This window comes from Saccopteryx bilineata, chromosome 5 (genome assembly GCF_036850765.1).
Source record: "Saccopteryx bilineata isolate mSacBil1 chromosome 5, mSacBil1_pri_phased_curated, whole genome shotgun sequence".
NCBI lineage: Eukaryota > Metazoa > Chordata > Mammalia > Chiroptera > Emballonuridae > Saccopteryx > Saccopteryx bilineata.
Window position 1 is genome coordinate 203,853,708 of NC_089494.1, and position 26,978 is coordinate 203,880,685.

At 33.1% G+C, this 26,978-nt stretch overlaps 1 protein-coding gene across 1 annotated transcript in view; it reads left to right on the plus strand.

Moving 5' to 3' along the window:
- ANTXR2 (ANTXR cell adhesion molecule 2) overlaps positions 1 to 26,133 on the plus strand; it is a 160,272-nt gene extending 134,139 nt beyond the window's left edge. The window contains exon 17 of the mRNA XM_066279858.1: positions 24,203 to 26,133. Within this exon, the coding sequence (XP_066135955.1) occupies positions 24,203 to 24,241 (39 nt within the window). The 3' untranslated portion in view covers positions 24,242 to 26,133. The remainder of the gene's footprint in view (positions 1 to 24,202) is intronic.
- The last annotated feature ends 845 nt before the right edge of the window (positions 26,134 to 26,978 follow it).

The following is a 26,978-nucleotide window of genomic DNA, read 5'->3' on the forward strand; positions in this document are numbered from 1 at the left end:
GATTGCTTTTATTCCAAGTTGGGTATATTTGAGGCAAAAAATAAATAGGTTCATAATGAAGAATTAGGAAGGAATAGATTTCTCCAAAGAAAATGTTTCATTCCTGTAAGCCACTGAGAGTTGTGGTGAGGCATTTAGATAATTATATAAGGAAATTCTTTCTCCACTGCTGTGGCTCCCCTCCTGGACTACCTCCTTCACTAATCTTCCTCTCTCTCTAGGCTGAATCACACAGTAAATGTTTACCCTTTTCATTCTTGGTGACATTCTTCATGAAACAAATTTAACTATGTGGTAGGCATACCCATGTAGGATTATAAACAGAATTATTATTATTAATGTTTTGCTTGTATTAATTAATATAATATATATATATTTTAAATGAGAGGCAGGGAGGTAGAGACAGACTCCCACATTTGCCCTGACCAGGATCCACCCAGCAAGTCCCCTATAGGGCGATGTTCTGCCCATCTGGGGTGGCTACTTTGTTGCTTGGCAACCAAGCTATTTTAGAGCCTGAGGCGAGGCCATGGAGCCATCCTCAGCAGCGAGGGCCAACTTTTACTTGAACCATTTGAGCCATGGCTGCAGGAAGGGAAGAGAGAGAGAGAAAGCAAAAGAGGAGAGGGGTGGAGAATCAGATGGTCACTTCTCCTGTGTGCCCTGACTGGGAATTGAAGCCAGGGATTTCTACAAACTGGGCTGGTGCTCTACCACTGAGCCAACTGGCCAGGGCCTTTTTGTATTTAAATTGAACTAAATATCAATATTAAGGGCCTTAATTACCTATATAATGGATATTTTGTGGTCATTTCAAATTTACAGTTTGGTGATATTACTTGGTAAAAAAAGGAGCGAGAGAGAAAATATTAACTATCCTTAAAGTAACATTACATCAGCAGTTTTCTTTAAGTGTGATTGCATACCAGAATACTGTTATGAGGTAAGGAAATAGAGAATGGCTAGGAAAGGGTCTGTGGATGCTCAAATGCACATGAATTTGTGAATGCATTTAAAAATTGCACAGATCAGTATATATTCATTTCTAAGGATATATTATTGATCTAAACACCATCTAAATTAATACATTTGTGGCAAATAAAGCAAATTAAATATGCTCATTTGCTCAAGAGTTTCTATTGTTGATCTGGGAACAAATAGCGAGCTTTCACAGTTGCAGCTTTAACCTTGCCAATCACAGACTTCCTGTAAGTGCACTGCAGTTATTTGGAACCTTTTCTGGGTTGGCGTTGGCATTCTTTTGCTAGATTACATTTATGCATTAGTACCATCTGTGCCTGCTGTACCTTCTGTGAGTTAGCCCTGGCCAAATAACTGGCATTTATCTGGAAGGAGAGAGGTGGGGGTTGGCGGGGAGAGAAGAGGGAGGGAAAGAGAGAGAGAGAGAGAGAGAGAGAGGAGAAAATATGAATGAGAGACATCCTAGAGCATTTATTTTACTCACTGTTGGCACAAGTAGAATATAAGAGACATATCAGTAAACATAACATATTTGCAGCCACGTCCCTAACTTCATCCCTTATAAAGTTAACTTCATTCGCTTTTCTTAAAATATATATATATATATAATAGCTATTTACTTTTAGTCGTAATATGCAAAAGAAGTTCAAATCAAGCATTTAAATAAGGAAATACAACAAAACACATTTACAAAATTTTCAAGTTCAGAAAAATTATGTACAATTCAAAAATGTGTGCACTTCTTAAATGACAGTGAATATACATAATGTGAGCTGGGTTTCGTTGTTTAGATTTGGTAGACTGCTTGAATTGGACTTTATTTTGGTAAATGTGTTGAAATGTAGACTTACGAATATTACAATCATGTGTAGAAAAAGTGTGACTCTATATTCAACATATAATTAATACTGAGTGTATTCTGTAGAATCTTTATGAGATCGTATTATTTTAAACTATAGGGTGTTGCAAAATAGATCAGCAACTTCGATATCTAAAATATGCTCTAGAGCTATAAATGGAAATGCATAGAACAGTAACTCACTGATTGGTAAAAACAGGTATGAGGAATTCCAGCTCATTTACATTATCTATATTTTTCTACCTACTTTTAGTGGGATTATCTGTTTTCTATATATGTGGCAATTTTGAAGAAGTACAATAGAATTAGGGCAGAGGGATTGTGAAAGATGGATACAGCACAGTAATGAGAGATAAGATTTGCAAGAAAGAGAGAGAACTGAGACACAAGACTCAGACAAACTCTGCAATCTGGGGTCATTTAATGTAAGAAGAAATAGCTTCAGGGGTAGTCAACCTTTTTATACCTACTGCCCACTTTTGTTCACTTTTGTATCTCTGTTAGTAGTAACATTTTCTAATCGCCCACTGGTTCCACAGTAATGGTGATTTATAAAGTAGGGAAGTAACTTCACTTTATAAAATTTATAAAGCAGAGTTATAGCAAGTTAAAGCATATAATAATAATTACTTACCAAGTACTTTATATTGGATTTTTGCTAAGTTTGGCAGAATAAATCTTTATTAGACAACTTACTATAGTTAAATCTATCTTTTTATTTATACTTTGGTTGCTCCGCTACCGCCCACCATGAAAGCTGGAGCACCCACTAGTGGGCGGTAAGGACCAGGGTGACTACCACTGCCCTAGATTAAGAATACTCTGAGGATATTTCAGGACTACATCCTGGTATAATGATCAATATTCATCATTATGAAGCTTTGTCTTTGATATGAGAACATGTGTAGACAACTCAGTTTAGGAAGATGGAAATGTGAATCCATTCTTGAAAAGCATTCCATCCAAAATGGAAACTATATCAAGTTGTAGGACTTGATATAATTGAGTCACAGTTAACCTTATGAACTACCCTGTATTGTGCTTTAAGTTCTCAAGATTCAGAGGAAGTTCACTTTCTGTGGTCTTAAATGCATGGTTTCTCTCATAAGTTCCCTTAATATTGTTTATATTCCTTTTCATAATGTTTTTCAGACTTAATTTATAATGTATTTAATTTCTGTATTTCAACTGGGTTGTTTCATAAAGGTAGGCATTTTCCCCTGTATTCCCATCCAGTAATATTTCATTATCTCTAATGTAGTTTTAAAATATCTATACTCAATATCCAAGAAATAAAGTTTTATAATTATGGGTGTTGGCCATTAACTCTCTTGAGTCTGATCCTGGACCTGCCATTCACTTGTGATGGAATTTTGGGTAAATTACTTGCCTTCTCCAAGCATCAGTTTCCTCATCTATACAGGGTGGGGCAAAAGTAGACTTCCAGTTGTGACTATGTGAAACACAGAATATTTTCTTATATTATTATTTAATGTATTGTTTTCTGTATGAACAACTATAAACCTACTTTTGCCCTAACCTGTATATTTGAAAAGCTAATACCTGGCATAGAGGACCATTGTAATGATTAAATAATTTTAGTGCTTAATAAAGCCCTCAGAAAAGCATCTGGCACACAATAAAGACTAAAATGTATAGTGTGGTTAGTCATTATTAGTATTGCTGTTGTCAGAAAACCATTGATTATATACATGTGAAATATAGTTGATTATGATTCAGATTGTATCTTTAAGATGATTATAACTGATTCTGTTTTTTTAAAAATTATAAAGACGTATCAATTTGGAAAGCTCTTGAGAATCACAGTATTATTACTGTAATGTTAGCACTACAAGAAAAAAATGCCATAGCAGTTTGCTCCTGCTCTGGGCACTGGGGCATTTCAGTTGAAGAAACTCCAGGTAACAGTAACATTAAGTACAGCAAACAGGCACATTTTTCTTTCACTAACAGCAGTTATAATCTTTACGGTTTTGTCTCTGACGACCAAGTCTGTGACCTCAGTAGTGGTCATCTACATCCACCAGAGGGTAGGCAATAAGGAAGAAGACCTCTACAAGGGCCAACTCCAATGACTGAAGAGGTAGACAGCAGCTCCTTTGCCTCCCCGCTCTCAATGATCAGGCTAATAGTTAATTCCAAACTATTACATATAGTTAAGCTTTTGATTCAGCATTCTGTTGAGATTCAGATAGTAATATGTCTAAAATAAAATTTTTAGTTAACATTTGCAATGTCAAGTATGTTTTTGGCTAAGTCTTATGAAAAAATTTATATTAAGCAATAATTTTTTTTGCTATGTGCCATCATTAGTTTTATATTATTAAAACTAATTAACTAGCTTGGTTTATAAAGTAACCATGATAAATCTTTATATAGAAATAACCACATATTAACAATTTTTATATATTAAAATAAATTAATAAATGTTTTTATTTAAACATAATTCTTCAATAATATTTCTAACTTAATAATTACTGTGATATGGGTACTTACTGGTTTTTATATATCTAGAATTCACCTTATCACTGATTTCTATAAATTATTATAATATTTGAATTGATTTTAAAATTCTATAAATAATTTCATTGTGGTGAAAATATCAGGTCTACCGGAAAGTTCTGTCCGTTTCTATCACAATAAGTTTCGACATGTAAGCACATGTTTATTTGGCACATGTGTGCCTCTCTATTTTTATCACTTAATGTATACATACTGATGTAGCAAATTAACTAAAACAAAGTTGATTCATGTTAGTCTTATGTGTGAAGCGATAGTGTACCCATAGCTACTGATAAAGTTCATTTACACCACTGTATTTTTATGAATTTCAACAAGGAAGAAATGCTACAGAAGCATGTAGAAATTTATTGAAAGTGTTTGGTGAAGGTACAGTTTCTGATAGGACATGCAAAAGATGGTTCGAAAAATTCAAAACAGGTGATTTCAACCTTTCTGATAAGCCATGTTCTGGGCGACAATCTTTGATCGATGACGATGTTGTTAAGACCATGTTGGAGCAAGATCCTTTTCTGACAACATCGGAGATCGCAGAAAGGCTTAATTCAGCTCAGCAAACTATTTCGGACCATATTCGGAAGATAGGATTGGTGTGGAAATATTCAAGATGGGTACCACATGAATTAAGTCAGAAGAATTTGGATGATTGAGTCGTCATATGCACATCTCTGCTTTCTCGGAACAAAATCGAGCCCTTCTTGAACCAGATGATAACTGGGGATGAAAAGTGGATTACCTACGAAAACATCTTAAGGAAAAGGGCATATTATGAACCCGGAAAACCTAGTCCTTCCACCTGTAAACCAAATTTGACTCTGAATAAGAGAATGTTGTGTATATGGTGGGACATTGGAGGACCAATACATTATGAGCTTTTAAAACTGAACGAAAAGCTCAATTCGGAGAATTGTCAGCAACTGGATAATTTAAAGACAGCAGTCCAAGAAAAGAGGCTGGCGATGTTCAATAGGAAGAACATCATACTGCATCATGATAATGCCAGGCCACATGTTGCTTTGGGGACTCATCAAAAAATTGCAGAACTAGGCTGGGAAATTCTGTCGCATCAACCATGTTCCCCGGACTTAGCACCCTCCGACTATCACTTGTTTTTGTCCTTACAAAATTTTTTGAAGGGCAAAAAATTCAAAAATGAAGAAGATATCAAACAAGCACTGGTTCAATTTTTTGCATCAAAAGATAAAACATTTTTCAAAAATGGGATATACAAATTGCCCTCACGCTGGCATGAAATCATTAATAATAATGGCAATTATATTATTTAATAAAGTTTATTGATGGTAAGAAAAATTTGTATTTTGTTTTATTCCAAAAACGGACAGAACTTTCCGGTAGACTATATATATATAACATAAGATTTATAATTTTAACCATTTTTAAGTATACAGTTCAATAGTAGTAAGTACATTGATGTTGTGCAACTATCACCACCATTCATCTCTAGAACTTTTTGATTATGCCAAACTCTGAAACTCTATACCCATTAAGCAATTAATAAAGCCACATCCTCTCCTCCCCCTAGCTCCTGGCAATATTAATTTTCTGTTTCTGAATTGGACTGTTTTAGGTACCATAGAAAAATGGAATCATACAATATTTGACCTTTTTTGTCTGGCTTATTTCACTTAGCATACTGTTTTCAAGGGTTCATCCATATTGTAGTGTGTGTGCAAAATTTTATTATTTTTAAGTTTGAATACTCTTCTGTTGTACATGTATACCACATTTTTTTATTTATTCATAATTCCATGGACATTTGGGTTTCTACTTTTTGACTATTATCAATAATGCTATCATCAACATGGATTTAAAATACCTGTTTTTGAGTCACTGCTTCAATTCTCTTGGGTATCTATCCAAAGTAGACTTGCTGGATCATATGAAATGCTAGGTTTAACATTTTGAGAAAGCATCATCCTGTCTTCCACAGTTGCTGCACCATTTTATGATTCCCCCAGGAAAGCATGAGGATGCCAATTCTCCACATCTTCTCCAAAACTTATTTGCTATTTATTTATTTATTTATTTATTTATCAGTTTTTATGATCCTAGCTATTGTAATGGGTGTGAAGTTGGGACAGTGACAGGTTTTTTAGCATCTATTTTTCTATTTATTTTTTTTCCATTTGTAAACAGTTATATGTACTTCTAACTCAGGCATTTTGCTTGACATAGGAATACAAAGATAAAAAACTTATATGATAAGTTATGTAACCTCATAGCAGCTTTATTTTCTTTTTCTTTTTGAGATTTTATTTTTATTCATTTTAGAGAGGGGGGAGAGAGAGAGAGAGAGAGAGAGAGAGAGAGAGAGAGAGAAAGTGAAGAGGGGTAAAAGGAGCAGGAAGCATCAACTCCCATATGTGCCTTGACTAGGCAAGCCCGCAGTTTTGAACAGCGACCTCAGCATTCCAGGTCGACGCTATCCACCATGCCACCACAGGTCAGGCATAGCAGCTAATGAGAGAAAAATGTAGTTGGACATTTTTAGTTCATTCAAAAATATCTACAGGTATGTAAGGTTCAGCTATCTCCACATTTGATAAAATTAACATATATTTAAAATAGAAGTTACTTTTACATGCAAGTCTTTAGAGATCTTTATGAATTCTCAATTTTCTTTCTAAACTCAAAATTAAATGTCCTTATATGCTTCAATATGACAACCATCTCTTTTTATCCACATCAGCTAACTCAACCCTCTAGATGGGATGAAGGTTAGAACTAGAACCTTCTGAAATCAAGTTAGATATAGTTTCTATCTCACTGATAACACATTATAATGAACTTTCTTTGTAGACATGATTGGGATTGGTGTTAGGTGAGTTTGATATTCAACTAAATTACATCAGAAACATACATAAAAACCATGTGAATCGTAAACAGAGTATTCTTAAAGAAATTAGATTCAAATTCTCATTCAAAGTATTGGTTGTTTCTTTCAAAACATTTTATTCACTACTAAGTCAGCTGACTCTTGGCAATCTTGAAAGTTTTTTAAAGCCATTATTTTGAGTTAATTTTATTATACAGTTTTTTTTTGAAGGCAAAGAACATAGGACATTGAAGTTATTGTTTAAGAACACATTCATTGGAGGTCGATCCTTTCTGAGGTTGTTCTGTTTGGTGTAGTTTGTCTTCTGTAAAAGCGAAAAGCAACAGAAGAAAATACTTTAAAAACTCTTCGAGTCTAAAAAATAACTGAATGGTGTTAAATTTTTTTGTTCAGGTTTTGTTTGCTTAATACTTGTTCATGGACACGTCATCTGTGACAGATAATCTAGTAAAGTGGATAGATGGATGTTGTTACACTAATAGTAGTCACTGGTTACTATTAATTAATTTATTCTAGCTGATTTGTAAAGGTGTTATTTTTAACGTTGCTTAATGAGAAATGACCCCAGTCACCAAAGAGAAGGACTCTTTTGATATAATCCTTTTAAAATCTGGGATTAAAATTTTTAGAACCTGAACAATGAGATATCAACTCTGGCAACTTGAAGTTCTGAAGGTTAGTGTGATTACAACAAAGATTATATTTCTGTTAGTTCTGAGTCTCAATAGATTTGAGACTGCATGATCTGACATTACTATAAAGTAGTTTTTGAACTGATATTTGTGCCTGGAACTCACATTTGCTTTTTCTTATTTTCATATGTTCTGTTTTCAACATATGTTAAGTTGTATATTTAAGCTAGAAGTACCAAAAAGCCCACATTAAAATATGTTTTCTTCATTATCAAAGACTTCAATGCCATTATCATTTGGCAGGTGGGGGGGAGGGAGAAACAGTGAATATAATTTAAGTCTGTAAAACAGATTTGTAATAGCACCACATAGAATGAACATCTGGCTTTCTTTTCACAAGGTACATTGATGTTGTCAGAGAAGACTGAATAAAAATGCTGATATGACTGTCCATATTTGGGGTTTGCCAATAGAAGAATATTTTATTCATTCAGTCTTTTCTAAGTTCCAAAGATAGGATTGTTGATTTTGATGGAAAAATAAAATGATACATATTTAGAATGACCGATCTTTCACACTGACATCTAAAAATGTGGTGCCGCCGTTGGATTTTTCTCGGGGATGCCATTCAAACAACACATTTCACTGTCATCTCCCACAGCCTTTCTGGATGCGAGGGTAGGGTCTGACAGCTCAGCGCAGCTTTCATTGTGGTATTGTACTGATGAATGACTACGGGCACCTCTCGTTTGTTTCTTTCAAAGAGATATTTTCAGGCAGCAAGATTTAGAAATGGAGTTTTCACTGTTGCATTTCAAAAGTGTACCAAAGACTGCATTTAAAGAAAGCAAGCTTTATGAATACTAGACTTTTTTTTGCAACTGGAAAAGACAGTTTCTTGTCTTTTCCTTTCATGTTTCTGACTCTGAATAATGTTCTGTGCTCTAGTCCTGCCCTGGAATTCATAGTTTCTCTAATAATTATTCACCAAAAGAAGAACAGCTCCAAAAATGCATTGTAGATGAAAGATTCTTTCATTGATTTTAAATAATATGTATTCATTGAAATTGATTTATCAGGTTATATTTTATTTTTTAAAGAATATTTTTATTCTTCTTAAGCCTGAATCTGTACTTGTTGATAAAGTGTCCAGTATCAACTAAATCTTGAATTTTCACATTAAGTGCCATCAATCTGGGAGCATTTAAAAATATGTGTTTTAGAAAATCTGCATGAATTATGCTATATTGTTTTCAAATTTAGTGATGTTACTTACTAATTAATAAATGTAGAATAATTCCTCCTTGATGCATAATTTGTTCTCTGGAGTTTATTGATGCACATAGAGGTAACAAGTGTTATGCCACTTGTGTTTCGAGGAAAAAATATTGGTTTCTTTGACAGGGAATAACAGAAGCAGAAAAGAAAATAAACACCCACAGAATCAGTTAATTAAATGAGCACTGATTTAATGTTTCACTACTGCATATTATGTTTACATGTAGTTAGGTTGTTCATAATGACCGTTACCTGCTTGTCAAATGTGTTGTATTTAGATATAAGAATTATAAAGGGCTTCGAATATATACTTTTATCTCCATCTTCTCTGTTGTTGGTGGTTTCAAGCATGAAACAGACTTTATTTTCAACCATCTGCTCTCTATTTAAAATTGACATCAAGTTCAGTTCCTCTCTCATGCCTACTTGTTTCCCAGCTTAGAACACTTCTATCCTGCAGTTCAGCCATTACCCTATTATATTTAGCCATTGAGCCAGCATGGGACATCTAGGAGTGCTTGAATATTCATGTCACAAAATAAACAAGGGAGATATTTGCCCAGTAAAAACTGAGGTATAGTTTTCTAGATTTGTGTTTGAGTTTAAAGAAGTAAATTATTGTATTTTATTTTATAGCTTGCTAATCATTGTGTTATTGGATTTATACAGCATTTATACAAATACCAATATTAATATCAATTATATGTTTCAGAGCTATATTAGCTGCATAGGTACAATTCAATATTTCAAACTCAGTAGTTAGCATTAATTTGGCAAATTGTTTTTAAGCCCTTGTAGAGTGAATGCTGCATTTGCAAAATGGTAGTGAAAACAAAAAAGTCATCATGGAGTTCAGAAGATAGTTTAAATGAATACTTAGATTTCTCTGTTAAAAAATGAGAAGAGTTGTTATAATGCTGAACAAACTCTGTTAAGTAGAGTCTGTTTGATTTTTGAAGTAGGATATTAGGCTTATTATTTTTTGGATTAAAAATCATTTTGTCTTAGAATATCAGAATGTGCTTCTCTAAACTAGTAATTAAAAAATGGACTCTTTATCTAAGTGTTTTTTTTTCTTTCTGTCTGTATAGCTATTTTACACACACGGTCCCAATATTTGTGGATAGACCTACAACCAATTTATGATTATGGGATTTATGTTGAATAATTACATCTAGACAATCAAGTAGAAATTAAATAATCAAAGGCTATCCCTTTTTGCTATTGACTCTTAAAAAGTACGTCTTTAGTATTTTGAGTTCTGTGGACCAAGAAGCACACTAGCCTTTGTACATATAGGAAATGTAGTACACATGAGTAAGTAATTAGTATTCTGAGACACTATCACAATCAAGTTTGTTTACTTATTTGAATGTATCAATATGTATGTGTATGTGTATTTATCTTTAAATTTTGAAAGTTCTTTCCATTGGGGGGGTTAATTAAATCTCTAGAGATAGTTTAATATTTTCACAGTTGTTTTAGAGTCTTGTTAGTTGACAAGTTATTAGGACTAGGAATGCCTGTATTGATTAAGGGACAGAATTAATGCATGTTTAGTTTTTTTTCAAACTGTGATCAAAAGATTACTATTAAATGCCACTACCTATTCACTGATGAGTGAAATAAGCTTTGGATTACAGTGGAATCTGTCCTTACAATATAAATCCCTGTGGTCATATATGCCACCTGAATACTTTTTTTCAAATTACAGCTCCTCTGGCACTGGTCCCCAACACACACTCATATATACTCTGTACCTCCTTACTCCAGTTCAGATTTACCTCCTTTTTCTGACATGGATATTCGTAAGTGGTGCTGTATACTTTATAATGCATCACATCAATTGCTGTACTATTGATGCTGAGATAAATCAGAGAAAGCAGGTGGTAAAAGCCTGCTTTCATATTGATTATTATACATTTTTATACATTTTGACAGGGCCCACATTAATCTTAAATAAATTTCTTTTGTTTTGGCATAACATGTCCTAGGCTCATCTTCTGTATTTTCTATTTCAAAACAAGAAGCCCTAGATATTTTTAATAGATAATAATACTTAGAGAACACATTTTAGACAATGAGTGTGCTAATTGTTATTGGGTTGTCATTGCTTCTAAGGATTTTCAGCAGGTAGGGCTAGGAATGTCAATACTTCTGAAAAAAAAACACATGAATTTATATTTTAAATTCTAATTTAGTCTTAAGGGATCTTACTACATATTATTGAACTTATATTTGTACCTTTTTTCTCTTGTATGAGAAATCTTGGCCTTAACATTATTAAAGCACCTGCTTATATTGCTTATATTGCTCTATCTACATAGCTAAAGTTAATATTAAAATAATATTAGTAAAATTAAGACTAATGAATCAAATAGACATTTCTTTGTTGCTATATTTATTTTTAGATTATATTCTGTTGTTAGTATACACATAAAATACTGTGTTAAGTCACTTGAAATAGTTCTTTTCTGGATGTGGTTATATATCCAGTTGATTTATTTCAGTTTATTTCCAGTTCTGTCTACTGTACTTGATCTCTATTTATCTTATCCATTCTTTGGTCTGTTATTCTTTTCTGCCCTGTTTTGTATTAATATAGTATTTGATTAATCCATTCTATCTCCTCTATTATCGTTTATCAGCTACAGCTCTGTGCTGTATTTAGCAATTGCTCTAGAGATAACAGTATGCTTCCTTAATGTTTCAGAACATACCATCAAATATTATATTAGTTTAAGAAAAATAAATCAACATTACAGTGACCTAATTTTCATTTGCTCCTCCCTCTCTGTGCACACTTATTGTCATATATTTTACTTCTACGTATGTTATAAATTTAGAAATATAATATTATTGGTTTTACTTTAATCAATGATGTCATAAATTTTATTTCTTTTATATATTTATATTTCTTATTCACATATTTTGGTTGTTTTTTTTTACTTTTTTTTTGCAGATCTAGGCTTCCATCTAGTGTTTTTTCCTTCAGTTTTAAGAACTTCTTTTAGCACTTATTTTTGTTGAATTCTATTGCAGATAAATTATTAGGTTTTACTTGTCTTAAAATGTTTGTATTTTTCATACATTCTGAATGGTACTTTTTTCTGGATATGAAAATTTAGGTTGACTTCCTTGCCCATTTATCATTTTAGAGTATTCAATTTTATTGCATGTCCCATTGTTTCTGATAAAGAGTTGGCTGTCATGCTTATGAATGTTTTCTCACAGTTTACAGTGACTCAACTAATGATTTTCTTTTACTTTATGATGATGCAAAGTGATCTGCATTTATTAGAAACTTTCTTCAAATTTTGAATTTTTATCTTCTGCTGGGCTAGTGATGTGCTGTACAATGAATGCCCTCTCATGATGCTGGGCAGTGGCAGTGAGCAGCTCTCAGTCAACCACATGATCATATAAACAACTGACACTCTACAGTGTATTTATTGTCTTAGAGGATTTTTTCCTGTGGCTAATTTTTTAACTGTGGGCTAATATGAGTGTTCTAAGCATGTTTAAGGTAGGCTACACTACATTATGATGTTCAGTAGTTACGTGTATTAAATGTATTTTTGGCTTACAAAATTTTTAACAGAATGGGCTTATTGGAACATAACCTCACTGTAAACTGAGGAGTATCTATATATCTTGCAATGTGGTGATGAAGAACAGAGAGGTAGGCTTTTATGATATTCCTTGTTTTCATACATTTTAATATATATATATATATAGATAGATAGATAGATAGATAGATAGATTGATGTGGTTTTCCATGTATTTATCCTGCTTGAGGGTCACTATGGTTTTTTGATCTGAGGGTTTATGCCTTTTATCAGTTCTAAGAAGTTCTTAGTGATTATTTTTTCAAGTTTATTCTACCTTATTTTTTCTCTTCTCCTTCTGGGACATAAGTTACTTATATGATAGACCATTATATATTATTGCACAAGTCTTAGATGCTCTTTATTCTTTTTTCTTTGTTTTTCAATTTGAACAGTTTCTATCTTCCTACCTTCAAGTTTAATGAGCCTTTCTTCTGCTATATCCAGAATTTACATGAATAAAAACATTGTTTCTGATATTGCATTTTTCTCTCTAGCCTTTTAATTTTGTTCTAATTTATAATTTACATATTTCTGTTGAAATTCACCATATTCTTATGTGTTCTATACAGTTTTTTCACTAGAACTTTAAATATTTCTATCATGGTTATTTTAAAGTTCTTGTCTGTTAATGTAGATTTGCCTAATTATGTTTTTCATCGATTATAGCTCAGATTTCCTTGTTTGTGCATACCATGATTTGTGATATTTATGCTAGATATTATCATAAAAAATGGAATTAACTTAGGTAGTATTTACCTCTTGTAACATATATATCACTTCCTCTATCATATTGCTGCTCATCTGTAGTTGAACTGGGTCTTGGTATCTTGTCATCTTAATTATTTTTGTTCATTACCAGCTTCAGAAATTTTGAGATCAGGATTATGAATTTCTCTTTAGCAAAGCATCCCCCCCCCCCCCTTAACAGCACAGTTTTGACTTTCTTGGTTGCAGCAGAGTTCTCTTTACTTTCAGGATCCTGACTCCCTGTCCCACCTGCCCCCACCACTTTCTGTACCTTGAGAGACATGTTTTTGTATTGATTTCCTGCCTTTAGCCTTTAACTGCCAATTCCTTGCACTCACAGAACGTCCCATGAGCTTTGGAGGAATCTTTTTCAGTCCTCCTGTCCCTAGGTTTCAAAAAATTGTTATATAGTTCAAGAAGACCCTGGGTCCATCAGGGCTCTCTTTCTTGTTACTCTTGTCAGTCCCAGACTCTCAGCAAGTCATTTCCTTTCCCCTGGGGAAGGCCTCCTGTGTCTTTGAAGAAGAATATACTTCTCTACCCTCCTACCTTTCTCCCAGACTGCAGTTGACTATTCTTCCTTGCTCTCAAGAAAAACCTGATGTTCCATGTAGGGAACTTGCTCAGCCTTCTGCCATTCCTTAGCTGTTGGTTGGGTTCTGCCCTGGACTTAGTAAAGGTTATTTAAGTTTATAGGGATTTGTTTTTATTATATAACATTTTTGTTTGCAAATGTAAAATATTTACATGGCTTTGTTTGATAGCATATAACAAAAATCTATTCAGAGATATCCTATTCATATTATCATCCATTCCACTAATTTTGTTTTCAAAGCAATTTTTTTTCTCTTTGAAAATATAAGTTTATTTTAATTCTAGTCTGTTTTCCTTCTTTTTAATAGGAAGTATAGCATCATATGTTACTATATGCACTTTGATAATTCCCCTTAATAAATCCTGGTAATCACTCCACAATAATGCATACAGATTTTCCTCATTCTTTTTAACAATGGAATATAATATTCCATTATTTATTTGTATCTTATAGATTATTAATCTTATACCTACTTATGGATATTTGGATTGTTTTCAACCTTTTAATACCAGTAATACTTCAGTGTGCATGTGCAAAACTCATTTTCTGTTTTCTATTGCTTTAAATTATATTTTTAAGTAGGTTTTTTAAAATATTGGTTTAAGATCTATGATGTAACTAGTACTCTAATTAAGGTAAGGAAGAGGAAAATTATATTTATTTTGCCTATGATGTGTCCAATAAAAAATGTTAACCAACTAAAAAAAATATATGGACTTCTCTGATTTTATATATCTATCTCTTTTGGTCATTTGCTTTCTATTACAACCTATCATGAAACCCAAGAGAAGGTATTGTCAATAATGATTTCTGGAGAACTCTCTTTTTCTCTCTACACACACACATGTATAATTTGCAAGCAATGAATTATAGGGGTCAGTTTCATATATTAATATTATGAGGTATGGGTTATGTGTTTCATTAATATCCAACTATATGCCTGAAACACAAGAAATATTGAGATGCTTGGATATGTGCAATGTAAGTGTTAATAGTGTATGCAGAGTCATTAAATTTTGCAGGTATAATAGCAGAATGAAGAGAAAAAAATTTGAAAGTTAATTTGTCAGGCAAATTAAGCGCTTTGTTCATAACATCTACTGAATATCCATATGGTATGTGATCTCCACTGTAAAATTTATATATTGGATTTTTATTAGAATAAATATGCTTCAGCTTAAAATCTTGAAGTTTTATTTTTACTGGAGTAGTACAAATTCTCTCATTATATGTAATAATTTATATTCATGTGTAAACTTATATGTATATCACATGTATTGATAGATCTCTCATATCTATTATGAGAGAGGATGGTGATATTTTGTGCCCTCTCTTAGTTGTTACAGAAAATCTCTATTCAAAGAGCCTGTTGTGTCCTCAAGTCCACATTCGTTCCTGATACTGGAGTTTTCCTGGGCTTCTTAACCCTTTGAGTAGTACTAACATTCATGTACGTCCTTGGGCCTCCTGACCATCTAGAGTACGATTAATTTACTTTAAAAATGTGTAAGGCAACATTTAAAAAAGGCAAATGTATGTTCTTCTTATTTCCATAAATTGGTTATCAAACTAATATGATTCTAAGTTAATAAAACTATAACTGGAACTAATTTCATTTTTTTTAAAAAAAACTCACTCCCAGGGTCAACAAGCTTGAAAAAACTACTCAAAGGGTTAAATTGTTCTGTGTATGTGTCTATGTGTATCTGTGCTTTGTATACAGTTTTAAATTTGAACCACTATTTACTGTTTCACAAAGCATGAAGGTTTAGTAAACTCTTTTTGAAGTGAGATATAAATAAATCATCTATGTTTGAAAAGTCTAAACTAAAGTGCAGTTGTATGCTTCAGCTTGTCAATGGATATTTATGAGGTGAACATAATACTATAAAGTTCTAGCAGTGATATATATCTGGCACAGATAGCTAGTAAAGGAGCTTGCAAGTGTTAATGCCAGCAGAATTTTAATGCTGAGGAGATGGGAAACATGACACACTTGCTCTGGTTAATGCTACTCTTACTGGCTACAGTAAAAAGGAATGGGTGAAATCAGCTTTCAAATATTGCAACAGAGCTGGGGTCTATATTCTTAACCAACAGCAAATATGTCAGTTCCTACTATTGTCTTGTTTTCATCTCTTGGTCTAGATAACTACAGAACAGTAACAGCCCCGGACAGTTTTGTTAGGCAGAAACTTCTAATTCCCACTATTATGAGACCCAAGAGAAGGTATTGCCAACAACGGTTTCTGAAGAAATGTCAGTGAACTTCTTATACTAATAGATACTTGTTATTGGCTGAAAAACACTTAAGTGAATTTAACATTGATAGATTCTGATTGTGAATTTAGCCTTTGTCATGACCAAAGTTTGTCTGTGATTCACGGTTGATACTTCTGTTTCTTGTTATGCGGAAGGAAAGCGGATAGTGGAGTATAGCTTCTGCACAGAGCTCTGCTTTAAGAGATGAATTGAGATAGTAATGCCTTTCTAGTTTATAAAGAAGAACATAGTGCTTATTATTCCTCACAACTAAAGAAAATGAAGTTAGGCATTCTCTCATATTATATATATAATTTATATTTATGTGTAAATTTCAGACCTAGGGGATTTATTCTTATAAGAGAGCTTTTGGGATTTTAAGAAGAATAGTATAGTTTTGACATGCTTGCATGTATAAGCCTCAAATTCATATTATCTATGATAATTTAGTTAAGCTTAAGTTCAATTTGATAATTGTTTGAATCCAGCTGTCTACAAAGAATACTTTATTAAGTCCTATCAGAATTAGAAAATGCAACAGAAGGGAAATAGACATGATGATCTTTTGTATAAGGTAGAGGTTGAGGTAATACATTCATTGGAGGGCTTTAGAGATTTTGATGAATTTGGAATCTTTATGCTTAATAAAGTTTAGAATTAAGGAAGAAATGTGTATTAATTTACATTTACTTATACCTAGTCTACTTCTAAAGATGTATGGAGAAAAATACACAATAAAGCTTTAGAATAAAAATAGAGAAATAATCATGGGCCAAAGTCGATATATAGCTATACCAGAAAACATACAGTAAGGGTAGCAATTGCTTTTAGAAAATCTGAGCTTATTGAAAGCCAAGGCACAAAGGGAAAGTCTGAGATACAGAGTTGCCAATTAGAAAATAAAAGGAAAATACATAAGCTTACCAAAAGTGATAAGCTTTTTTCTAGCTAGCTCTGAACTCCAGGAATTGATCCTTTAATTTCAGTGTTCTCAATAGCAATTTTCCAAAATGCAAAATTTTCTTCATATGACCAAAAGTTGAAGGGGTAATGCTATCATGTAAACCTAGGAAGGCATTTCTAAAGGAAAATAAAGAAATCAAGTCAAAGTAAATAGATAAATTATTGGTGATCTCATTTACCATAGGCATGACTATCCCGAATAATAGTTATCAAACTACGTTTTTACTGAAAACTAAAACAAGTTTTTTTTTTAACCATATTACAGTTTTAAAGGGTAGGTAAGAGTGGAGCTCCCTGGGTCAAGGTAGGATTGGGAGGCTTGCAGTGTGTGCACGGGCTCTGTTCTATGTACCACTACAGCCAGAGTGCCCCCGAGGCACCGTGCAGAGCCCGCAGGACTGTGTAGACTCCAATATGAAAACAAAACACTAAACTAAATAGACAAACAGCTAAAATTTTATTTAGAACTTCCCTCTCAAAGACATTTTTATCAACTGATCTATAGAGAAAGCATTCTGAAGTTATTACTGATAAGTGCGTGAAGTATAGACATTTTTTTTGTCATTGATTTAATAGAGAAATTTATGCTGAACATACTGGGCATGTGGTTAGAAAGTTTGAGGGTGGTATGAAAATTAGAGAGCATTCCTTATATTCTTATTTAAATGTAATCAACTCCACTATGCACAGGGCTGGAGGTAGGCTGTGTGTGCACATACATGTACATACATACATACATATTGTTTTTTAAAATTAGATCACTGATTGTGACCTGTACACATGCTTGAACATGTATTTTATGGGAACTTTTAGAACTGTGTACCATAAAAATGAAAATGCATACTGTGAAGTATGAGATTTATTAAGCATTGGCTCCTACATGCCCGGTCACTCTTCAGTGGAACTGCATTCAGATGGTTTTACCAGGATTTTAACTGTAAAATACAACCCTGGCATAAGTAAGCATGTTGAGCTATGGGAACATTGAGCGCTGGAAAGCTTTGACGTTCTGGGTAGTTAGTGGTGACTTCTGGGAGTAAAGGACAAGTCCCTAGGCTGACTTTTAAAAACTTACAGATATTTAGAAAGGATTTTATTTCTGCTGATTAAATTTACTCATTGATAACTAATTTTTTTAAATTATCAAATATATGACTATATAGAATATATGCAGTTCATCTACTCATAGCACATTGGTATATTTACCATTATTGTCTTTTATTCTTTAGAGATATATGGCATAATTATAATTACATATATATATACACACACAATTTGACTTCTTTTTACTTACCATTTCCCTACATCTCTAATTTTCTATTTTAATGGCTACATAATAGTTACTTACATAGATAAATTATAATTTATTTAACTAGTCTCTGATTGTTAGACAGAAATATAAATTGACTGGTTATATTTTTCATTATTATTAAAAATCTATGGTAAATATTTAAAAATCTTTGCCTAGATATTTTTTAATATTATTTTTTAAATTAATTTTAATGGGGTGACATTGATAAATCAGGATACATATGTTCAGAGAAAACATCTCTAGGTTATTTTGACATTTGATTATGCTGCATTCCCATCACCCAAAGTCCAATTGTCTTCTGTCACCTTCTAATTGGTTTTCTTTGTGCCCCTTCCCCAACCCCCTCCCTCTCCTAGATATTTTATTGGACTGAATCACAACATGAAATTACTGAGACAAGGAATATACACTTTTTAAAACTATTACTGTATACACTGTTTACTATTTAGTTTTTGCCAAATTTATATTTCCACTAGCAATACATGAAAATTATTTTCTTGCCATGGAAACTCACTGATTAGGTAGTAGGATCAATATAAGGTGTGTAAGAGAATATGCCTTAAAACAGAGGTAGTTTTATTTCTTTTAAACCGTATTTTTATTAGATAGAATAATGTCATTACCAAGATTGTAATACAGTGATGTCAATTTTTAATATATAAATGCATTTCTAATATATTACAAATATTTTAAGTTGGTAAACATGCTCATAGTAATCATTTTTACAGTTAATTTACCTAACTGATTATTTAATGCACTGAGAGGGTAAACTATAATCTAGTCAGTCAATATCTAAATTATCACAACTTTGAAATTAACTTTCCTTAAATGTGTTTGGCTATAACCTAAAGTCAGCAGTTAAGTTTTTTTTTGTTATGCCTAAATCTTAATTTCTTTAAATATTAAGAAATTTTATGTATAATTTCCTATGTCATATAAAATGAATAAATTTAAAAGTTATCTCATTGCATCCAAAGTATGCTGAATTCCCAAGGCAAATAAATGGTATACATTTATAGTTCATTTTTAAGTAAATTCAGTCTTCTGATATTAATTTATTTTATACTGACTGTTATTGTTGCAGTTTATGACCTCTAGTGACTTATAAAGCATGATATTAAATTCAAACTGGTTATATCTATTGCCTAATTGAGAAAATATTATGAGTATTGTGTAAAGCCTCACAACAACAGTGTGCTCTGATTTTATCCACCATTTAGATGCATTATTTTATGCCAAGAAAATTTAGGAAAAATATTTAATTAAAAATTCAAAAATAACTTCATGTTATTTCTTTATGTTAATAATTATAATTCACAGTATAAAATGCACATTATTGATTTGTAAATACTATGTTACTTGAGTTTAAATTTTTAAAATTATTTTGTAAAATATAATAAGCAAAATATTACACATTTATTTTAACTCTTTGTAGCAGAAATCTTATGGTTATCTATTTGAGCATATTATAATTCTAATGGTTTATTCTAAAGACTACATAATCCTGTTACCTGATACTAGTGTGAACCTCTATATGAAAAATAAGGCATTAAAATTATAAATAGGTGTTCCTATGTTTTTAGGTTATGCTATTTATTTTTAGGTTATGCTAAATAGTCTTTTATTAAGCCATTTAATTAACTTTTAAACTATGTTCCAGCACTTGTTCTGAATATTTCATTGAAGTGAAATATTCTCAGGGGCATACACATTAGTAACTAATACTACTTTTTATTCTGTACCATTTCTTAATTAGTTGTGTGTTCCAGCTATTTATATGGCTTTGCTTGTTATCCTAATAACATACCTTTTATTGTGTATGCATTGCGAGCATGAGGATATAAAGTCTTGTAAACCTTGTCATATCCCATTTTCTGCAAATAAAAATTGCTCTGCACTGTTCTGGTATAGACTGCTTGCCATGATATCAGTGGCAGCACAAACATTCATAACCTTGAACATAATTAGCATTATTGTGATGGGTTTTGTAAGATAGTATTGAGTTGTATTTAAAGGGCCACAGACACCTAATCACAGTCACTTATAACTAGCGTGTGTTGGTTGCCTTGATTATAGAATATTTTGGTAAATTGATGTTAGCAGCTGTCACAAAAAAAAAAAATGCCCTGGGATGAAGATTCTGATGGAATACTGACTAAAAATTTTCTTCTGGCCGATAGTTTTCTTTTTTCTCTTGTCTATACCTTTTCTATCTTTTCCCTACTACTGCTGTCTTCTGTTTTTCCATTTTTCTCCTCTCCTTTTCTACCATCATATTCTTCTCCTTTATAATCCTTATTTTCTCTCTAAAATTCATACTTCTTCTATATTTGCATTTTTGAGTTCTGGCTCCTCCCCCAGTGGAAGTCTAGTCATTTAGTAGGCAGTCATTTATACATTCATCATGCATCCATTCATTTGTTCCATAAGTGATTATTTGCTAGAAGTCTGCTCAATGTTCAGCACTGCAGTAGCAATTAGAGGGAAGATGGACAATAGGTTTGTTTGTTTTTAACTGAGAGTACACTATATGCCAGGCACTGCTCTAAGTGCTTTATCTATGTTAACAGATTTAATCTTTATAACAGTCCTAACAATAGGTCCAATTAAAAATTATTTGTTTTACAGAGAAGAGAGAGAGAGAGAGGAGGGGGGAGAATCAGGAAGCATTAACTCCCATATATGCCTTGACCAGGCAAGCCCGGGGTTTTGAACCAGCGACCTCAGCATTCCGTGTGGACTTTATCCACCGTACCACCACAGGCCAGGCAGTCCAATTTTTAATCATTATTTTACTGATGATGAAACAGAATCACACAAATGTTGGCCATGGTTACACAGTTAGTGAGTGTCAGAGCGGCATGGTGTGGTTTGGCTGCAGAAGACATGCATTGGGACCTTTGGGGAAAGGAGCCCAATGCTTAATGGCCTCTAAATTACCAACCTTTAATTTGTATAAAATGAAAGTACACCAGACATTATCAGTTCTTTATTTTTAAAAAAAATCCAAAAAACACTAAATCCATGATTAGGAGGGGAGAAGATACTTGGTTGTTTTTGTTAATAGGTGTGTACTAAAACACAGGGTATATACTGAGTTTAGCAGGGGTTTGGGGGACCTTGAATCAATAGACACTTGGCAGTTGATAATCAATACTTAATCCAAACTTTGATGGAATTGAAGTAAGGACCTCAGGGTGAAAATCAATAGTTTTCTTCATTTGCATTTCTATGCTTTAATTAAACCACACCAAATGAAATAGAACTTAAGTCTGGAATAATTGAGGAATTGAAGTGATTTTGAAAATTCAAGTGAACTATGATTCTCACTTTTTAAACAATTCAATTGTCTAAAGCAGTGGTCCCCAGGCCACGGACCAGTACTGGTTTGTGGGCCATTTGGTACCAGTCTGCAGAGAAAGAATAAATAATTTACATTATTTCTATTTTATTTATATTTAAGTCTGAATGATGTTTTATTTTTAAAAAATGACCAGATTCCCTCTGTTATATCCGTCTAAGACTCACTCTTGATGCTTGTCTTGGTCACATGATACATTTATCCATCCCACCCTAAAGGCCAGTCCGTGAAAATATTTTTTGACATTTAACTGGTCCATGGCCCAAAAAAGGTTGGGGACTACTGGTCTAAAGTATATGAATCAGTCACTAAGATTAATCTGGTATGAGAACAGAGTGGTCAGAAAGAAGCCTTATATCCACATCCAGTTAATTAGTGATAAAACTCAAGTAAAAGTAAAGATTAATGATGTTATTTTCCAAATTATGCAGAAGAAAGAAACTTACTTTTTTGGTCCATAAATACACAAGAAAACAATATCAGTAATTCTTCTTATTGCTGTGATATCATTCTTCATATATTTGTTTAATTCTGGAAAATTGCCAGGAGGTAATATTTTTAAGTTTGTCACTACTGTAATTGCATAGTCAATATATACTTCTCCTTGCATATCTAGTTATACTGTGTGGCTTAGAAGCACTGCTTTATTTGCTTTGATCAAATATTTATTATGTCATGTTCCTATATGCCCCCTTGAAAAAAAAGTTTTGAAAATATATCATCTTTTTCATCATGAAATAATATCTTTAATATCTCTTGGCATTTAGTGTCATCATTAGCTAAACTGGAGAACAGTATATTTGTACTAAATATTCATTCTACAGATCTTGGTTGAAGGTTCTAGGTAATACAAAAATACACTCTGAGTGCATAATCTATGACCATTGCACTTAACAACAAATTTTGACCTCACTCTCAGGTGCTCTTCTCTATACTTTTCTCCATTTCCTTCTGCACAGATATTATTTGTAGAAATTAGGCACAAAGTAATAATAAAATTGACAATTATGGTAATAGTGTTACTTCCAAATTTGTTATTAGTAGACAAATAATTTGATGAATGTTTGCCGTTTAGTTCAAAAGCTAATGGAAACTAGTTTGCTTTTATGCTTTTATATTACTTCATTTATTTATGAAATTTCTAAATTTATCAATTAGTCATTTTTAAAAGAAAAATGGACTAAAATCCTGTTTTTATGTTCTAAGTTTTCTTCTCCAGTGTTTGTTGTTTCTTTTGAATATTACTGTGTATTGTAAATGAATATATTATTCACATTTAGAAGGAAATAAAGAGAAGTCTAATATCTGAAATTAGAAAGCAGGTATTATGAGAAAGAGAAAAATCTCAATATGGTAATAACTTGTCCCTAAAGTAGAAAGAGATATGCTAGCTTTTGGCCTGTTGAAGAGACTGGACATAATTTATGAATTACTGTGGTGAATCAGCAGTGTCATACCAAGTAGAGGGTGAGGGATCCCTTTATTACTAATTGGACACTTGGTTTTCAAATGAGTTTTAGAATATTTACAATTACATGTGAAACTATGTGTCTCCCCAGCCTTCATTGAAGTCCTAAGGAATTAGAATGGCAAAGTCTCTGGCAATATGCATTGCAAAAAGTCACCCTTTGGAGAGAACACAGAGTGGTGATGTGCATTGTGAGAACTGGTCAACAGCAATGGCCAGGATCACTAATAAGTCTCTTGCAAAAAAGCCTTTTATAAAAGAGATGGCATCTCTTCCTTTCTCCCTGACTCCTTATCTTCAATCTCTTACTACTTAAATGCACTCCTCATGCATACTTAGAAGCTCCAACTCTATATCAGTTTTAGAAGCACCAGATTGCATAAAGGAATACTTTCATTTTAATTCATTATAGAAATATACAAGGTTGTGGCTTTGGTATTTTTATTGCTAAGATAGTAACACTATATTTTAAATAGCAATGAAGTATTTATCCTTTTCATAGAATTTTTTCCATTTTAATTTTACCAGACCATTGTGTAGATGAAGTTGCTATGGAAAATATCTCAATGAGCCGTCATGCTTTAACTCAAGGGGAAAAAATATGAGTTTATGTCTCATGTTAACATTAACCTTACCTTGGGTGATTGTTCATTATATTTTAGTAAGAAAACTAGTTGTTCTTATGATTTTTTGTAATTGTTTTCATATTTCAATAAGGATTTGTATCTTTTCTAGGGCCGGTGCATTAACTTCTCCCGAGTCTCATCCCAGTGAAAGGAAAGGAGGAAGACCAAGAAGGTATGAAGATGGCACATCTTCACACTGCTGATTTCCAACCAAATGGGAAGAAAATAAGTGCATCTTAGAAGTTTTTGGAAGAGCAGCTTTATTTCTATCCGTCAGGAAATGTTTTCTCTGCCTCCTGCTTTGCTTTACACCAGACCTTTTCAAACACTTGTTCTGCCATACCCAGGAGTTGAGGAAACCCAGTGATAACTTATGACTCATGACATTGACAGTAAAGAGAAACGTTAATCTACGTGCTGTGGCTTATACAAGAAAGTTTGCATGAATGTGTAGAAAAGGAAAAAAAATCAAAAACAACAAAATGAAGATATGAAAAAGGGGACCAGAGAACAACTGGCCGTGATGGAGCTTAAGTGAAGAAAGGAGTGTTTAACACGGAAACATGGCCCGTGAGCTTTCACATGGCAGGATTGTTTCTCCACAGGCAGAGTTTGAAATTTCCCACCAGGTCGAGCAAATAAAAGAGTCCATTGCCTTATATCTCTGTCAGGTCACAGAATCCTTCCCATCCTCCCTACCACAATATGCCTTACGGGAAGTTTCTGCCTGGAAAATTTCATCATTCTAACACTGAAAAGTACTTACACATGACAAAATGTAGACAGAGTGCCTCAAGGTATTGGTAGCAAGCAAGATTTTGCCCTTTAGTGTTTGAAGACACCTTTCTTTCATTATGCAGTCGGGAAAAGAAGAAAATTAATAGAGCGTTATTCCACAGGAAGACAGCCTCTAAGCAGGGATCTTGAGAGGAGTATGAGGGACTCACATTTGAGAACTTGTCTCTGTGATTGGTAGATTTACCCTCTTTCCAGGTTTAGGGTTTAGTAGTGCATAAAGCATTAATATCTAATACACATACCTAGGAGTTTTGTTTGCTTTTAATTTAAAGGAAGCAGTAACCACAAAGCTTCCGCTCAGGGTTTTTTCTTTCTCCAAGTCTCCAAGGGCTCTTCAGCGTCACAATCCAGCAACTCTCTTTGCATGAAAATTTCAAAGTTTAATTAATATAATTAAAGGCAACAGCAAGCAGCAGCCTGTGAAGATTTTGCTCATCTTTTTTATGCCTTTTGACATTGAATGACCTATTACTGTACGCACATTACTTGGATTTTGAGGGGCACTTTACCTTGGGTGTGATTCAGTAGAGAAGAAAAGACTTCCGCTCATCATTTTATAAATTAAATTTTCCAGGAGGATTGGCCACCCCAAAACATTGAAAATGTATGTATTATCATTCTTTTTTTTTTTAGAAAAACCACCTTTGTGTCATGTCGGCGATGCCAAATTATGTTAGCGTGAGCGGAAACACTGTGGGGGAGGAAGAAGGCAGCAGCTGAAGAGAAAAGCTCAAATGATCTAGTCACTTTCGATACTGTATTTCAGATGCGAAATGGATATTCGACTCGAAACCTGACAAAATGCGCCCGCTTTGATGTGAACTGGTATAGACAATGACCAGTGGCTGGGTCAGTGGGATGTCTCTCTCTGAGCACAAAAGCTTATCAAATGACACTAAAAATAAGTTCAACAACCATCACATTGGAAGGGAGAAGGCGAACATTTCATGTTTGGCGGGCATGTGAATGCACAAGATGGAAGGGGCGATTTGGAGCAACCCAGTCTAATTACCCCCATTGTGCTCTTACTGGAAATTTCAAAGGACGGGAGTGATTCTGTTGGTTGGTGTCCAGATTTGTGGCACTGCTCCAAGAAGCCTTACTCACACACACAAATATATATATATATATATATACATGTATATCTTCTAGCTTGAATCTTTTGCTCAAGGTTATTTATATCACTGGCTGGCTGGATCCAAAGTCATGTGTCTACATATTATAAATAAAATTTTACCTGTGTCTCTGTTGCCATTTTCTTCAAGCCTTCATACACTCAAGCATTATTTGGTTGAATATATTGTTGTCCCGGTTAGTTACAGGGACAGAATTATACTGAGTTCCACAATGTCGCTTATGTTCACAAGTGATAACATTGGCAGTAATTATCCATGTGTGCAAGTATGACTTGGAAATCAGATAGACACCCAGTGAGTTCGTGTAAGTCTTTGATCTACATTTGCATTGGGGATAGGACCTATCTCAATTTTCTTAAACTGGCACTTCATTTCTAATCAGTGCACATCCCTAAATGGCATTTATGAGTATCAAGGATTCTTAGAAGCTAAGGCTGCTTTTTTGACAGCTACTTTGAATTTCTCTAGTATCATATGGCATTTGTGTGACACTTGCATTTTGCTACATGAGCAATGTAAATAGACCTCTGTCTTTAAATGGCAAAATAGCTTTCTGTGGGTTGTCATGCAAATGGAATTCCAGTTCTAATACCACTATGAAGAACTCTCAATGATGACAGAAAGGCAGTGATCTAGATGGAGTCTAAAAGAGTACCATTCACAGTGTTCAAAGACAGATGGAATTTCATTGCTCTGAAAGACGTGAATCAGATTTATGTTATGTTTTTCTCTAATTAGGATACCGAGCAAATGAGAAGACTTGCTTGAAGGAGTTCTGCTTTCTCACTAAATTGAAAACTTCTAGACCTTTCAACCAGGAGAATAAAAGAATAGTATAAATCCATTTCTATAAGTTTAATAACATTTCATATTTTATGTAGAGAAATAGTTCCTGTTTAAGTTTCTGGACATAATATCAGTCAAGATTTCTTTTCTGTGAATAAATGAAAA